Source organism: Salarias fasciatus, chromosome 4, assembly GCF_902148845.1.
Source record: "Salarias fasciatus chromosome 4, fSalaFa1.1, whole genome shotgun sequence".
Taxonomy (NCBI): Eukaryota; Metazoa; Chordata; class Actinopteri; order Blenniiformes; family Blenniidae; genus Salarias; species Salarias fasciatus.
In genome coordinates this window covers 5,428,058-5,442,732 of record NC_043748.1, presented here as the reverse complement: position 1 = coordinate 5,442,732, position 14,675 = coordinate 5,428,058, and the positions used below count along the sequence as shown (strand labels likewise).

General features: G+C 45.3%; 2 protein-coding genes across 5 annotated transcripts; one reads left to right on the top strand and one right to left on the bottom strand.

Moving 5' to 3' along the window:
* The first annotated feature begins 258 nt into the window (after window positions 1-258).
* On the top strand, window positions 259-2,947 carry eif3g (eukaryotic translation initiation factor 3, subunit G). Of its 2 annotated transcripts, none has more exons than XM_030089478.1 (10): window positions 259-375; window positions 460-506; window positions 1,171-1,259; window positions 1,457-1,516; window positions 1,635-1,739; window positions 1,861-2,056; window positions 2,149-2,256; window positions 2,342-2,478; window positions 2,662-2,768; window positions 2,845-2,947. In XM_030089478.1, the coding sequence occupies exons 1-10, from the start codon at window positions 353-355 to the stop codon at window positions 2,858-2,860; spliced, it is 888 nt and encodes a 295-aa protein (XP_029945338.1). In that variant the 5' UTR covers window positions 259-352; the 3' UTR covers window positions 2,861-2,947. The 2 variants fall into 2 exon arrangements, with proteins under 2 accessions (XP_029945338.1, XP_029945337.1); XM_030089477.1 differs by having other exon boundaries at window positions 260-375; window positions 2,146-2,256.
* Window positions 2,948-3,736: 789 nt separating this feature from the next.
* On the bottom strand, window positions 3,737-14,011 carry dnmt1 (DNA (cytosine-5-)-methyltransferase 1). 3 transcript variants are annotated; one of them, XM_030089475.1, is made up of 35 exons: window positions 13,807-14,011; window positions 13,340-13,376; window positions 12,311-12,418; window positions 12,012-12,222; window positions 11,837-11,909; window positions 11,656-11,737; window positions 11,540-11,580; window positions 11,408-11,462; window positions 11,241-11,324; window positions 11,043-11,152; window positions 10,843-10,961; window positions 10,670-10,762; window positions 10,435-10,586; window positions 10,124-10,311; window positions 9,827-9,841; window positions 8,837-9,017; window positions 8,660-8,757; window positions 8,386-8,533; window positions 8,177-8,292; window positions 7,864-8,065; window positions 7,630-7,763; window positions 7,333-7,512; window positions 6,875-7,099; window positions 6,604-6,796; window positions 6,426-6,516; window positions 6,192-6,329; window positions 5,811-6,093; window positions 5,577-5,718; window positions 5,303-5,469; window positions 5,029-5,206; window positions 4,751-4,946; window positions 4,501-4,664; window positions 4,278-4,394; window positions 4,099-4,192; window positions 3,737-4,013 (listed from the first exon to the last, which is right to left on the bottom strand). In XM_030089475.1, the coding sequence occupies exons 1-35, from the start codon at window positions 13,854-13,856 to the stop codon at window positions 3,979-3,981; spliced, it is 4,500 nt and encodes a 1,499-aa protein (XP_029945335.1). In that variant the 5' UTR covers window positions 13,857-14,011; the 3' UTR covers window positions 3,737-3,978. The 3 variants fall into 3 exon arrangements, with proteins under 3 accessions (XP_029945335.1, XP_029945334.1, XP_029945336.1); XM_030089474.1 differs by having other exon boundaries at window positions 3,737-4,016; window positions 7,333-7,513; window positions 7,631-7,763; XM_030089476.1 differs by lacking the exon at window positions 9,827-9,841 and having other exon boundaries at window positions 3,737-4,016.
* Window positions 14,012-14,675: the final 664 nt, after the last annotated feature.

The following is a 14,675-nucleotide window of genomic DNA, read 5'->3' as shown; positions in this document are numbered from 1 at the left end:
GCTCTCTTATGTGGAATGTCTTTCTTTAGTGCTTCTTCCTTTAATTGGGCTCACCTGGCAAACATCACAGGTGTCTGCGACTGATTTCATTGATCCAAAGTGTAGTGAGGCACAACAAAATACTAGCCATGAGTTAAATTTTTAAAAAATAACAAAAATAATCTTTATGACACACACACAATTTGCATAATGACTTGGAAAGCGCTGTAAAACAGAGAGGAAGTGATGGCATACAGGAGTCACGTAAGCGTACGTATGGCTATTGCGTGGTGACGTTTACGGAAGTGCTTACGGTGGTTTGGCGGCGGCGGCTCGTCCCATTGCTCCTGAAGCTGAGCTAGCTGCAGACAGGATGCCGTCTATCGAATACGACGAGTGAGTTTCATTCAGACTTTTTATTTATATTCTCAGATAATATTTGTTATCGTGGTAATATCACATATCTCTTGTGTGTTTCAGCTCCAAGCCCAGCTGGGCCGACCAGGTGGAGGAGGAGGGAGATGAAGGTAACGTTAGCATATTTAGCATTGTTAGCATCGTTAGCTCTTGTAGCCTGGAGACTGAAGATAGGCCGGCGAGGCGGCTTCAACTCCCACGTGGTTTTTACCGTTTATAGTCCCGTTTTAATGCGAGAACGGGTGAGTTTTTAGATCAGTGTAGTGCTACAAACGTCAGTTGCACTTCATCGTCGCTAACATATTTGGATGTCTTCTCGCTGTAATGACTTGTCGACATATGTTGTGGCCTTTAACTGCTAGCTAGCTGTGCTAGCAACGTAGACGTTAACGACGTGACAGGCGGAGCCACCAAAGCTATTCCTTCGCATGATTTTGTAAATGAACCCTATTCGCTCATAAAATGAGCAAATAAATGTGCTAGAAAAAATACTACTTTCTGGTGAGCCAGATAGATGGTTGTTTAATTATTGAGGAGGAACTTTTGATTTTTTGACCATATCAAACTCGCAGATGACCCTACCCAGGAGAGTATACATTGTAACATAACCACAACCTAGTATTTAAAGGATGAAAACGTCTGAACAAAAGCTACTAAGAAAAGATAAGGACAAAGATCATGTAATGCATTTTTAAGACGTGTGTGTGTGTGTGTTTTGACATCATCCCTCTTTCACCAGAGCATGCTAAGATTAATGTGGTGTTGTTTTAACAGGAACACTACCATCACCCAAGGAAACCATCAAAGGAAACATCAAAACCATCACAGAGTACAAAATAGATGATGATGGAAAGAAGTTCAAGGTAATGTGTTGTTTTTTGGTCCGCATTGTTGTGGTTAGGTTTATGTTCATCCTTAACGCTTCAGATCTGTATTTGAATGTCCTTTGTGGAATTTCCAAATCTGTTCAACTTTTCTTTCTGTCTTTAACAAGAAGAAATAGTTTTTCTCCAATCATATCCAATGCGTTTATGAAATGTGTGAACTATTCCTCTTGTAGATTGTGCGGACCTTCAAGATCGAGAACAGAAAAGCCTCTAAAGCTGTTGCCAGGCGAAAGGTCTGTTACTAATCTGTGTCAAATTCAAGTTGTACTCTCCTGATAATGTGCATGTCCCCTGTGAGGAGGAGGAGGAGGAGTCTCACCATATCTTACCACATTTCTACTTTATTATTAGAACTGGAAGAAATTCGGCAACTCAGAGTTTGATGCCCCGGGTCCTAACGTGGCCACTACCACTGTCAGTGATGATGTCTTCATGACTTTCATCTCCAGTAAAGAGGTGAGATAATATGAACACTCAGTGTTTCCAGGCTGATTGTGGCACTGCTCTTTACTGCAGTAGTGTTTTACTTGTGACCTTTTTTTTTTTTTTTTCCTCCTTCTTCTTTCTTTTCTTGCAGGACCTAAATGCTCAAGACCAGGACGAAGATCCAATGAACAAGCTGAAAGGACAGAAGATCGTCTCTTGTCGTATTTGTAAAGGCGACCATTGGACCACCCGCTGTCCGTACAAGGACACCCTGGGCCCCATGCAGAAGGAGCTGGCCGAACAGCTCGGCCTCTCCACTGGAGACAAAGAGAAGCCCGCCGGCGCTGGTACCACCTTGCTTACCTACCTTTTCTCCCTTTCACGCATTGTTTGTTAATCCATAATGATCTTAAGACGTTGTTTTCTTCTTCCCCAGCAGAACCAGAGCCTGCACAGCCAGCACAGAGCAAGACCGGGAAATACGTTCCCCCAAGCCTGCGGGATGGAGGCACCAGGAGAGGAGAGTCCATGCAGCCTAACCGCAGAGGTGGGTCTATTCCCACGAAGTGGGTTCCCACTCGGGTTTTTCTCTCAGCAGTAAGTGTGTTAACTGTGTGCTTGCTCTCCACAAGCTGACGACAATGCTACGATCCGTGTTACCAACCTGTCTGAGGACACTCGTGAGACCGACCTGCAGGAGCTCTTCAGACCGTTTGGCTCCATCTCCAGAATCTATCTGGCGAAGGACAAAAACACCGGACAGTCCAAGGTCAGTGTGGCGCTCGTAAAGGAGTAAATGGAATATACACTACACCTGCGTTTTATTTGCAGAAGGGGTTGGTGTGAACATTAGACTGATCAGCTCGATGAGAAATGGATTAAATTCCAGTGTGTCACCTCTTCTGATCAGTGTGTGTGAAAGTGTAACCATCACTTGGTGTTTTTGCTGCAGGGATTTGCTTTCATCAGTTTCCACCGCCGGGAGGACGCAGCCAGAGCCATCGCAGGAGTGTCAGGATTTGGATATGATCATCTTATTCTCAATGTTGAATGGGCCAAGTAAGTTCCTGATGATTTAGATTAACAAGCTGAGAACCATTGGGATTAATTGCTAACCTGATTTAACTGTCCGCAGGCCATCAAACAACTGAGGAACTCAGCTCAAAATCCCAGAAGATGCCAGATTTTATTGATGTGGTAAAATATGGCTGTTTCCTAAATAAAGAGTGCCGTACATTTCCTGGTTGTCTTTTTCTTTTCATGTTAATTTGCCCGATGAACAAACATTCACTGAGTTGCACCTTAATAATCCAGTTGAGAGTACGGCAGATTTTAAGAACTTTTTGCAAAGGGCTTTGAGCACAGCAGGAATTAATAGTTTTGTAAATTTAGCTGTTGAAGAGGAGTCAGTGTGAGAGACGCAAATCAGAAGCTTTTGAACATGTTTACATTTAATGCATTATCAAAACCCGTGTGTATCAAAGTTAAGCAGAGATGTCCATTGGCTACACACTTATGCAGCCTGTTGATTCCTGCCAGTGTTCTGCTGCGATTGGCTATTTGGTTTCTTTAAACTGAATAAACTAAGATGTGACATCAACTTTGAGAAACATGGCACCTTTACATTTTATACTGGAACAGGGCTGGATTTAGATTGTTGCTTGACTCATGGATTAAACAGCTGCTAATCATCCCAAAGGTGAACATCCAGCTTTCTGAAAGTACTGTAAGATGATTATTTTTCCACTGAATTCCAAGGATTCTCAAAGCGCTTTGGAAAATACTTGACTACAAATTAGCTCAGTTTTTTTGTACCATTTAATGAAAATTCAACTGCCTGATCCAGAGGAGCTGTTCTGGCGTGTTTGACGCACATCAATGCCCAGCACACCTCAGTGCTGACTGAAGTCTACCAACTGATCAATGCAAGCGATGATTAGTGAAAAACTGAAAATAGAAGCCGTTGCATTATCAGTCTGCATGGTACTGAAGCATCAATGTCAATCATTAACTGTACACATCACAGGTGAGATTTAATAGCTTTATTTGAAATATTACATATAAAAACTACATTCAATTTTAATACACATTAGGTGAACATTTCATTAAAATGATTAATAGCACATTTAAAACTCAACATGGAATGACACTACAGCGAATGTCCACAGTGGCCAGATAAGTCACTTTACAAAAAAAAAAAAAAATCCAACTATTTCCAAATATCAAGATGCGCAGCAGATTCTTCCTGCTCGAGTGTAGGACAGAGCGACTAATCGGAAACTTCCATCATATCCAGTTTGATCTCTGCTGAGAAAAGGACATTTGTTTTTTTTTAGGATTTATTCAACGTCAATTATCTGAACCAATAAATTAGGATAGATGAAATTACCAGATGTTTGTTCTTCCTTCATGCGCTCCAGGACGCACTGCTTGATCTCCAGGCCGATGGCTCTGGACAGCGGAGGCGGCACGGCATTTCCAACCTGAGAGGCGGGAACAGAAAGAAACAAACAGTGAGACATGCCGAGCAGCGAGACGGTGAAAGCTACAGGGCTGCTCGCATTTTACCTGTCTGTGTTTGTCCAGGATGTTTCCGAACAAGCGATAGGTGTCGGGGAATCCCTGAGAGCGTGCACACTCCCTCACGCTGACCACTCGGTGCTGCTCGGGATGCAGCACGCGGCCCTGGAACCACAGACTCAGGTCAACATCTGCTACAAGGGCCAGTTCTGTATGGTGCAGCTTTTCAGAACATTTTGGATGAAATACGGCGATGTAGAAACCCCCGCACCTGTTTGCCCATGGGCTCGGGATTAGTGACCGTTGTGCTGAAGAAGCCGTCCCACTCCAACCTGCCGTAGAGTCCCGCCCAGTGGTTGTGGCGGTTTCCGGTGTGCGGCAGACACCAGGGGATCAGGGTGTTGAACTGTCTGTCTGCCGGGTCGCAGGGCTTCCCTGAGGAAACAGGAAAATGTACATGAGCTCCAACTCCAGTTTGAGGTCCCCGGTGTCTTTACGTGAGCTGAATCTGTCCCGCGTACCTTCGGCACAAGTACAAACGCCTCTGAGGGAACCGGTGCTGCTGCGCCCGTTCTTCTTGTCCGAGTGAGTGTAGCGCAGCTTCTTGGTCATGGTGCCGTCTTTCAGGCGGACCTCCAGGTTGGGGAGGTCTCTCCAGTCGGAACCCGGAGCCAGCGGGATGTGACGCATTCGGCCCTCCACCAGCGCGCTCATGTCCTGAACGCACATTTTTGAATAAACACAGTTCACTCAGGAGCTTGAAGAGAGGAAGTGTGAAAGTTTAGTGTGAGAAACTCACCTTGCAGATGTGATCTTTGAGGATGGGCTGATACTGCGTGCCTCGTATCTGCCTCTGGAACCAGGACTGAGGCTCCCCGTTGTAGGAGATCTCCAGAGCGGCCGCGCCGTTGCGAATCTCGGGCAGATCAGACATGGTGTCCCTGACTGTGATGGTGCGGTAGATTCCGCCGTTGCCTCTGTGGAACAACACACACAAAAAAAAAAATCACTTTGTTGGATTTAAAAAGGAAGAGCTAAACCGGTCTGCACATCAGAGCAGGAGAGATTTTTACCTCGTGACATTGCTGACGTATTTCCTCTCGTCCACCACCACGCTCAGAGAGCAGGCGCGGGGAGCGAACACGTGCAGCGGCTCGGGATAGTGAGGCAGCTTCTCTCCCGGCGCGGCGGCCAGGATGATGGCCCTGCGGCGGGTCTGCGCAACGCCGTACTGCCCGGCCTGACGGCAGGAGAGAGCATCTCATTTACACGGCAGCGAAAGGCAGACCTCATTCAGAAATCACCGACCCGACAAGAAGGAAGAAATGACGTCTGGATGAAACTCACCTGAAGGACTCCGAACGTGCACTGGTAGCCCATCCGCACCAGGCAGCGCAAAGTCAGCTTCAGGACCATGGACTTCTTAAAGGAGACAAAGTTCCTCACGTTCTCCAGCAGGAAGAACTTCGGTCTGTAGTAATCGCAGTAACTGCAAGAGAGAAAGTGTGTGGAGGGATTAATGTCACGCGATGAACTGTAACAACCAACCTGTATCTGCAAAGGTGCGAACAGTCCAGGTACCTGAGATAGGAGACCACCAGGGAGTTCTTGAACTTGGAATAAGTGCGGGAGTTGAAGCGGTTCATCCCACTGAAGCCCTGACAGGGCGGGCCGCCGCACAGCATCTCCACGTCGCCCTTCTGCGGCAGCTTCTGCCCCAGGGAGTTGGTCTTCTCTCCGGACATGACCAGCTTCAGCAGGACGTTGCAGTCCTCCGTGAACACCGTGGTGCCGGGGTTGTTGAGTCTGAAGGCCTGGGCCGCCGGCTCCCACATCTCGATGGCCCAGAGAGTCTCGGAGATCCCTGAAGACGAGGCAGAGATCAGGATTTGTGCGATAAGCATTTGAAAAAAAAAAAAAAAAAAGACAGGAAATGTCATGGATCTCAGGCATTGTATTTACCAGCCTGGTGGAAGCCTTCAGAGAGACCGCCACAACCGGAGAACACGTCCAGCGTTCGGTATTTAGCCACTTTGGGAGCTTGTTGGTCCACATTAGAGTCCTGTGTTTCCTGTGCAGCCACTTTTCCCTTTCCTTTACCTTGTAAGGGTAAAAAAAAAAAAAAAAAAAGAAAGATCAGGTTTACAAAAAAACATCAGCAAAAGAGAAATCACTGTTTTACGTCTCTCTCTGTACCTTTTCCTTTGCCCTTTCCTTTCCCCTTGTGAACGGCTGAGCGAGCATGATTGGGAGGATCCTCAAAACTTTTGGATTTTGCATTATAAGCCTGTGCAGGACAAACACATCATCAGTAAATGATCTGCTGCTGTGCTGGCATCAACACAAATCAACACAAAGCATAAAGCAACATTACCTCCAGGAAATAGAAGCGGTCTGGTCCACCACTGGAGTACTCCTGGATGGATTCATTCAGATCTTCGGCGTATTCGACCTGACAGCGGCCGAGCACCTCGGTCATGCTGACCGTCACCTCCTCGTCGCTCCAGTACAGCTGATTGATGTCTGTGTGGTAGCTGGCTTTGACACCTTTGTGGGTGTTCTCGGGCCTGGAAGAAGGAACGATCCTCACTAATTATGTCAAAACATTAAAACCTGGGTCATCTTTTCCCCCATCGACACTTTACCTGTAGAACTTGTAGAGTCGCAGTTTGACCTCCGAGTTGTCTGGTTTGTTGTTGCTCCGCCTGTGACAGAAGATCTCCTTGATGCGAGCCACCCGGAACGGCTCCGGAGCGTCCAGGTTGGAGCCCTTGATGTAGTCTGAAGACTTCCTGTAATATTCTGGATACAGGTCCTCGTCCACATCCTCCTTCCGGTGGGAGCGTTTCTGTGGGCTGGCTGGCTTCACACTGTCAGAAACAAAGAACCAATCCAGAAGGTCCAATCTTTTGAAGATTTCTATGATTTTCAACACTATGATGAGTGTTAAAGTACAGGATCTTAAACTGAAATAGCCAACACCCCAGTTGAAACACCAGTAAACTGTGTCAGTCTAATGCCAAAATGAACACACAACTCAGTAAATCATAACCAAATACTACCTGATGACTCAAACAATTAAAAGAAAAAAAAATAAACTCACCCGAAGTTAAAAGCTTCAGGAGGCAGGTAGACGCCGTCTCCCACCTTGAACTGCTTCCCCTTGAAGAAAGCCGAAGCATACAGAGCTTTGTTGTCTTCATCTTTCTGATCCAGGGGTTCAGACACACGAGGGACTTCCTGTTCCTCTCGCTCTTTTGTCCGAACACAGCTGCCACAGAACCTGTGTGTGTGTGTGTGTGTGTGTGTGTGTGTGTGGGGGGGGGGGGTTAAATATACTTTATTAATAAAATACTCAATGCTGAAGGGCAGGACAAACTCACGGAGAACTGACGCTTACTTGAACATGTTCTCGTCTGTAGGAGACGTCTTGGGAGGCGTCTCGAATCGGGCAAACTCCGTGTCATACCAGAACTGATAGAAGAAACTTTTCCCATCATCCTCGATCACTTTGATTTCAACATCCATGCCACCCTAAAACACACACACGCACACACAGAGCGGTAAGAAACCGGGAGATGAAGAGTAAACGAAATAATCAATCGCTACTTCGATGGTGATCAGTTTAACCCACCTCCATAAACCAGTTGTTCGACGGCGCCTTGTACATGACATCCACTTTGCCCTGGACGTAGTTGAGCAGCATGTCTTCACACTCGTCGACGATGACGAGCTCGAGCGGATCGGAGGACTCTCCGAGAACGGTGTGAATCCCGCGAAGGAACCAGTGGGCGTGGAACATCTTCCCGTTGTTGTCCTCCCAAAGAGACGCAATTCTGAGGAAAGAACGCCACGTTACTGTCACGGGAGCAGAACTCTGGGGGAGAAATCTGCGGCGTTCACATCCGTCTGATCGTGTGGTTCTGGAAAAGAAAGAAATGTCTCACCTCGCCAGGTAGAGCGGGATGGACGGATCCTCCGATGAAACTGAGACGCAGTCTCCCACCTCCAGCACCTCGTCGTTCACAGACACCTTCTTGTAGTATTGCTTCTTACCCTCCGTCTGGAGAGACGAAAACAGAAATTAGTAAAGAAAGAAAAAAAAATTGCATTGTTTTGATGCACAGCAGGAAAACCAACACTCAGAAGAAAATACCTGAATGGGTTCACCGATCCATGACAGTTTGCACTGGGTTTGCTTCTTCCTCTTGGCATGAGAAACCTTCTTGCTCTTCTCCACTGGAACATCTTCTTCCTCGATGGTCTCGTCGTCCTCCGCCTCCTTCACTGCGAGGTTTGGACACCTGGAGAGGAACGAAAAGCCATTGTGTCAAGAAAACCCATGAATACACTTCAGGCCAAATATCTGTCCTGATTTGTTAAATTTCAATCAAGCTGCAATCAATTGTTCATTTCTGACTCGTTCTTACCTTCTCTGCTTACAAGCCTGCTTGCTTTTGCCACTTCCTCCAAATTTGATCATGTCTTTGCAAGCGACACACTTGCCACAGTCGGGAGACTGGCAAACCTTCAACGCAGAGATTACGATCAGTTAGCTTCCAGGTGTTTCCAGTTTCTGCCGCTCGCTTCCTGCATAACCACCTCACCTCGCAGACGCCGCAGCGCTGTCGTTTGGCTCCGCCATCTTTGTCGTTCTGCTCAATCTGATCGGAGAAGAAGGTATCAAAGATCTGGTAGACCAGCGTGGTGGTGGTGGCTTTCGTCGGCCCCTTGCTGTCCTTCTCTATCTTCGTCGGGTGGCGAATAGCCTGTCGTCTGGCAGCTCGCCTGACAAAAAAAATAAATAAAAAAAGGAGTGTTCAGAGAGGAGGCTCATTAGGAAATAGAAGAGATACCTGATGATATGTGGAGCGATGGCATTATGAAGCCCCGGGCTGTCAACACACCACAGCATCAGGCCATGCAACAGAAGAAACAAGCAAACAAACAAACAAAAAAGTAAAATGTGGTTTCAATTAGATGCTCTATAAAAATATCTATCTCCAGCAGATACAGCTTTTTCAAATATTTCCACGATTGACTACCTTGTTTGTAACATCAAAAATATGAGTCTTTTTCCCCTCACATGACGAATGAAGCACAATGAGAAAAGTCCTCGGCACGTACGGTTGAAAAACAAGAGCTCTCATTATATCCCTCACCCACCTTTAATATCCAGACTCTACTGTAAACAAGCATTAGAAAAAAAAAATGCTGACTGAGGGACACGGTGAAAAAGCAGTTTTTCATAGTCGAGCCAGTTCTGGTGACTATCAGCTCAAGACTAGATGAGAAAAATTCACTATAAAAGGTGTGAATATCATTCGTGAGATCGACCACACTCACAGATGTTTGATGGTCAGATGTCGAATATGCCAGAAAAACTCAAATCAACCACGATGTGAAGCAAAAAAAAAAAAAAAAAAAAAAAAAAAAAAAAAAAAATACATTAAAGAAATGAAAAGTAGAAATTAAAATTCCAGCGTGAACTTTGGTAGAGTGCGTTCATATGCTTGTTCTCCAGGAGGTTTCTGAATGCTTCACACTAACACACCACCATACAAGCTAAGGATGCAGTCACAATAAGGCCGACCTACCAGTACAGCAGCATGCTGCATTAGGAGATGTCAAAGGAATGTTAGACGTTAGCAAAAACACACACAAACACAAGTAAAAAACTGAAGTGGATCATTTTCAAATCCAGCAATGTGTGCGCAACAGAATGTGGCCAAGGCGCATTATAAGAGTACAACAAATTAAATAGCAAAATCTCCCCATAAGAAAGCTGATAAAGTCCCCAGAATAATATGTGTTTTCATATATACACACCTTTCTTTGACTCAAAAAAAAAAAAAAAAAAACCTAAAGTGACATTGCATCATTTTCTGCCGTACCTCTTCCCCAGAGTGACTCCAGCGAGCTTGATCAGGTCTCTCATGCAGGGAGTCACGATGATCGGCTGCTCGTCGGAGTCGCCGGCCTCGTCGTAGCTCTCCACCTGCTCCACCACAAACTGGGCGTGGCGCAGCAGCGTGTCCTCGGTGAAGCAGTTGAAGTTCAGCCCCGCGGGAGGCACGGTGGTCTGAGGACGGCGGGGGAAAACATCGGACGAAACTCTCAACGCCGCACATAGAATATCGCTTTTTGGATTTCCCTCCAAACCAACAAATTGTTTTTTTTTTTCTTCTCACAAAAAACAACTTACCTCGATTTTGTTGAGAAGGTCTTCATATGTGGCGTCAGGATTTTTCTGAAGGAACTCCACGACAATCTTGCTCATGTAGATCTTCTCCTGCATCAGAGCGAAGATGGGGGCGTACTCCTCACTGGGATGCATCAGGATGTAATCAGCAAAAGCTGCAAAGGAAAGAGCCGAGTAGATTTGAGTCATATGTATTCATGGAATTATGCACAGTCACTGGAAAGAAAAAAAATCTTACCAGTAGTGAAACCAATCAGAGCCTTTTCTCCACCGTCAAAGCCAGTGATCCACCAGGCATTAATGGGTCCAAGCTTCTTGGCGGGAACGCCACCTGAAGAAGGAAAATACACTGAATGCTGCTGGGACGTTTGTTGAAAACCGGTTTCTTTTGAGAGACTTCAGTTTTCACACCATCCAGGCAGGGGTTGTCGTCATAAATGGGTTTGACCACACAGCTGAAGTACAGCTCCACGTTCTTCTCGATCAGTCCAGCGTCAAAAGGACAAAGATGGCCCCGCTTGTCGTACACACTGCAAGACACAACACGTGAAGTCACACTCCAAGTTTGTATTTTTGGGAAATCCTGACTGAGGGCAGCAAAAAAATCCCACCTGAAGTTTGTGATCTTATGCTGAGGCAGCTCCTCGTAGCTCTCAAAGCCATCCTCATTGGAGTCGAACAAGGACAGCCGCTCGTCTGTCAACATTTCCGGCTCATCCAGCTGAGGATGAAAACAGATGTTTCGAATCCACAGAGTCCAAACGGACAGCACGTTACCCTCGCTCCAATAAAAAGTCTGAAATTCTCACCGCATTATCGGGATCTCCTTGAAAGAACTTGAGATCTGAGTCATCCAAATACTGCCTGCAGTCTGGACATTTGGGAGGCGGTGTCTGAAAAGAGAAGCAGAACAGAAAGGTCACGCTGGTACTGAACACTGACGCGTCACTCAGAGCCGAAGGGTTCAATTCATCACCTTTGCATCAGGAACTGGTTTACTGACTTCAGTCTTGATTTCCTCAGGAGCAGCTCTGTGCAGAGGGAGAGGTTGGTGTGACTGCTGATGGAAGCTGCAGTATGGGAAACATTTAGAGTGTGGAAGACTTACTTTTCATCGGGCTCCACTTTGAGACGCTTCTCCTCACGAGACTACAACACAGGCACAGTTAATTAAAAAAAACGGACAACACACACATTTCTTTTTATAGAGAGAAAAAGCGTCACCTCTTCAATGTCATCCTCGTTCTTCACGTCACTCACTCCGTTGACAGCCTCTCCATTTAAGTCCTCAGACTTGCGCTTCTGACTGCTGGACAGAATGCCAACAGTTTACAACAGTTTTTCGATTTTTCAAATTTGTTGAAAGTCATAAATGAAAACCATGGAGTGAAGCTCATATACGCACACTCGGGAAAACATCGACATGATGGTTGGCTGTTTTCCACTATTTCGAGTGACTCTGCTGCTGGCTGGAGACTCTACAAAAGAGAAAATATGTTTGTCAAGCAACACTGTCAGCATTTAAACTCATCCCGTATTTAAAAACATAATGTTGCAATATAATTTCATTTGAAACTTACTCTTTGTGTCAGAATTAGATTTGCTCCTGCGCCCGCCCTTCCCTTTGGCGGCAGTCGGAGACTTGACAGCTTCCTCTTCCTCCTGAACGCCCATGGTCTCATCGTCATGCGAGCCATTAGAAAAGCCATTGGCCCTTCCATTTTGCTCCACGCCATTCTCAAGAGGAAGCTCTTTTCCCAGCAAAGCTTTCACTTTGGAGATGTAGACCTCCTGAGGGATGGAAACAAAAACATGACAAGTCAAATCAGAAATGACAGCTATGTGGATGGCTAATAATTGTCTATGAAGAGTAACTGACCATTGAGATCTCTGAGCTTTTCATTTTTTCCTCCAGGCTGGTCAGCTGGTCCTGAGCATCAACATGCAGGAAGTCCTGCACCAGCTTGAGTTTCTCTTTCACATGATGCTGAAACGACAGAATGAGGAGCTCAAAAACAGTCTTGGAAGAATTCATGAGTTATTCACTGAAGTGGAAATGTGCAGCACACTTATAACTCAGGGTGGAGACACCGTCACTTTCATCTCAAAGACTGGCTTTAGCTCAATATGGCATGTTATTTGATTTTAATGTTTGCTGAAGCACATTTGCTTAAATAATAAAAAATCTGTATATATATATATCGTCATCAGAAGCAGAGACTGGCCACGCATCTTGCATAACTTAACTTGTGAGTGACAGCGTCTGCTCATTTGGACAGGCTGACATTCTCCAAACATCTTGAAAGATGTGACAAACCTCTATTAACTCCTCTGCATCTGAGCCATCACAGAAACTGGACTCAAATACAGACTGTCAATGCCTCAACATCCTGACAACACATACTTCTGACTGACATTTCTTTACGATTCCATCCATATCTCTGTATACTCAAAGTATCATAGTGGAAAAATCACAGTTAAACGGCCACCGCTGCTTTGTATTCTTCATGTTAAAACTGATTTGCTAGATTGTAAACCTGAAAAAGGGGAAATCCAGTTTAAAAACAAAGTACTTATGGAAGAGTCCCGGGACTTATTTGTCCATTTGCTATATGTTACTAAGACACCCAGTTACTCAGTGTGTTATCACTTACGACACTGGCTGTACAGGCAACATAAGAAGTGAGCAACAGATCTTTATTGGATAACAGTCCCTGATAATGATTTATGACTCTTCTGTCACATCGGTGAAATCAGTTCTTGCTCTTAGCTGGTAATGAAGCTAAATCTCTGTACAGTAAATAGTGGATCAATGTCAGCCGTTTCACTTAGAACGTTTTCAGGTTAGCAGGAGCAGCAGGAGAACGTTTTCAGGTTAGCAGGAGCAGCAGGATCACTCAAAACTCACTTCATCTGATGATCCATCTTCATCCAGCTTCTGCAGCCTATAAACAAAGTAAGAGCGTAAAGTGAAAACGACGGTACGAGTGTATTACAGTCCGCGGAACGTGTGGAAGAACATCCATGCACTCCTGTAGTCGCAAAACAACAGAAATGAGGAGCTAAGAGAAAAAGAGGCAACAAAACTTCCTGAGTGGCGCCAAATCTCACACGCTGCCTGATTCATTGACAGGCTAGCCAGGCTAGCTGGCTAACAGTGCAGTCACTGCATGCAGCATCAAGCCTGACAAGCGATAAGCTAACGCTAGCTGCAGCTAGGAATACACACAAGAGGGAATGTGGCGGCGATGCTCGATGCAGGTGAAGCACCGAGCCGCGGGGCTTTGTCTCACAGGTGTCACCACTGCCTGTTGTTGCTTCTCCACAGAAACAACAAGCTGCTCGTTAGCCACAACATCAGTACGGTTACGATACCTTTTCCTGACATCTTCCGGCAAAGACAGGGACGTCCTGGATGGCATCATAAACAGCTACCTAAAGTGTAATACACCGACGATAAAATCGCTTTAAAAACAGTTAAAACAAGGTTTAAAACCACTGTCAAGGTTCACCGCGCGCTCCACCGTGGCTGTCTGACGCGTGCCGTCTCTCGCAATGGATGCTATATGCAATTCGGGCGCGCGGGCCGTCTTTTCGCGGGGAAACCCGGGTGTTGTGGACTGTACCACTTCTGTAAAATGTGGGTAAAACACTTTCTTTTAGCGAAATAATATGTTTCGAATAAATGTCATTTCAAAGCCATAATGCCATGTAAGAGCTACTAATTACAATTTATAAAACACAATTATAGCTTCAACGTGTTCCTTTGTGAAAAAATACATAGTTTAGGGATTAGTAACGACATTGACATACCCCTACAGTTTGACAGATGTTGAAGTCAGTTGACCAAGCGGAAGCAATCTGAATGATTATATTTTTCATCACAACAATCAAATGATATTAAACATTGTTTCCATTCATGGACGCATAACGAAAGCCTCACACAGATAATTTGTGCCTCTACGTGTTTATTTCGATGTAGTTTTGCAGACTTTCTCAGCGTTGTGTGGTTATTGATCCGTTTAGGTTGCGTTGTTGTTTGTGGTGTTTTACACATGTGCTCAATTCGTATAAACTTTAAATGAGTTAGTTTTGTAGTATTCAATTGATTTTTTGTTCACTTCGATAGTTTTAATTAATATTATAATAAATGTATTCATTATGTCACCCAAGTTAACTACGTTTCACTTCGCTTAATCCTTTCTAAAGACGCTCTGTCTCTGTCTCTCTCTCTCTCTCTGTCT

Bases quoted from the DNA above. Each gene is read 5' to 3' on its own strand.
- eif3g (XM_030089477.1), top strand. From the start codon at position 353: ATGCCGTCTATCGAATACGACGA. The intron at 1,517-1,634 runs GTCTGTTACTAA...CTTTATTATTAG, and splicing joins AAGCTGTTGCCAGGCGAAAG to AACTGGAAGAAATTCGGCAA. The intron at 2,057-2,145 runs GTACCACCTTGC...CTTCTTCCCCAG, and splicing joins AGAGAAGCCCGCCGGCGCTG to CAGAACCAGAGCCTGCACAG.
- dnmt1 (XM_030089474.1), bottom strand. From the start codon at position 13,856: ATGATGCCATCCAGGACGTCCCTGTCTTTGCCGGAAGATGTCAGGAAA. The intron at 6,797-6,874 runs GTAAAGTGTCGA...TCCTTCTTCCAG, and splicing joins CGACTCTACAAGTTCTACAG to GCCCGAGAACACCCACAAAG. The intron at 6,517-6,603 runs GTAATGTTGCTT...TGTCCTGCACAG, and splicing joins ACCGCTTCTATTTCCTGGAG to GCTTATAATGCAAAATCCAA.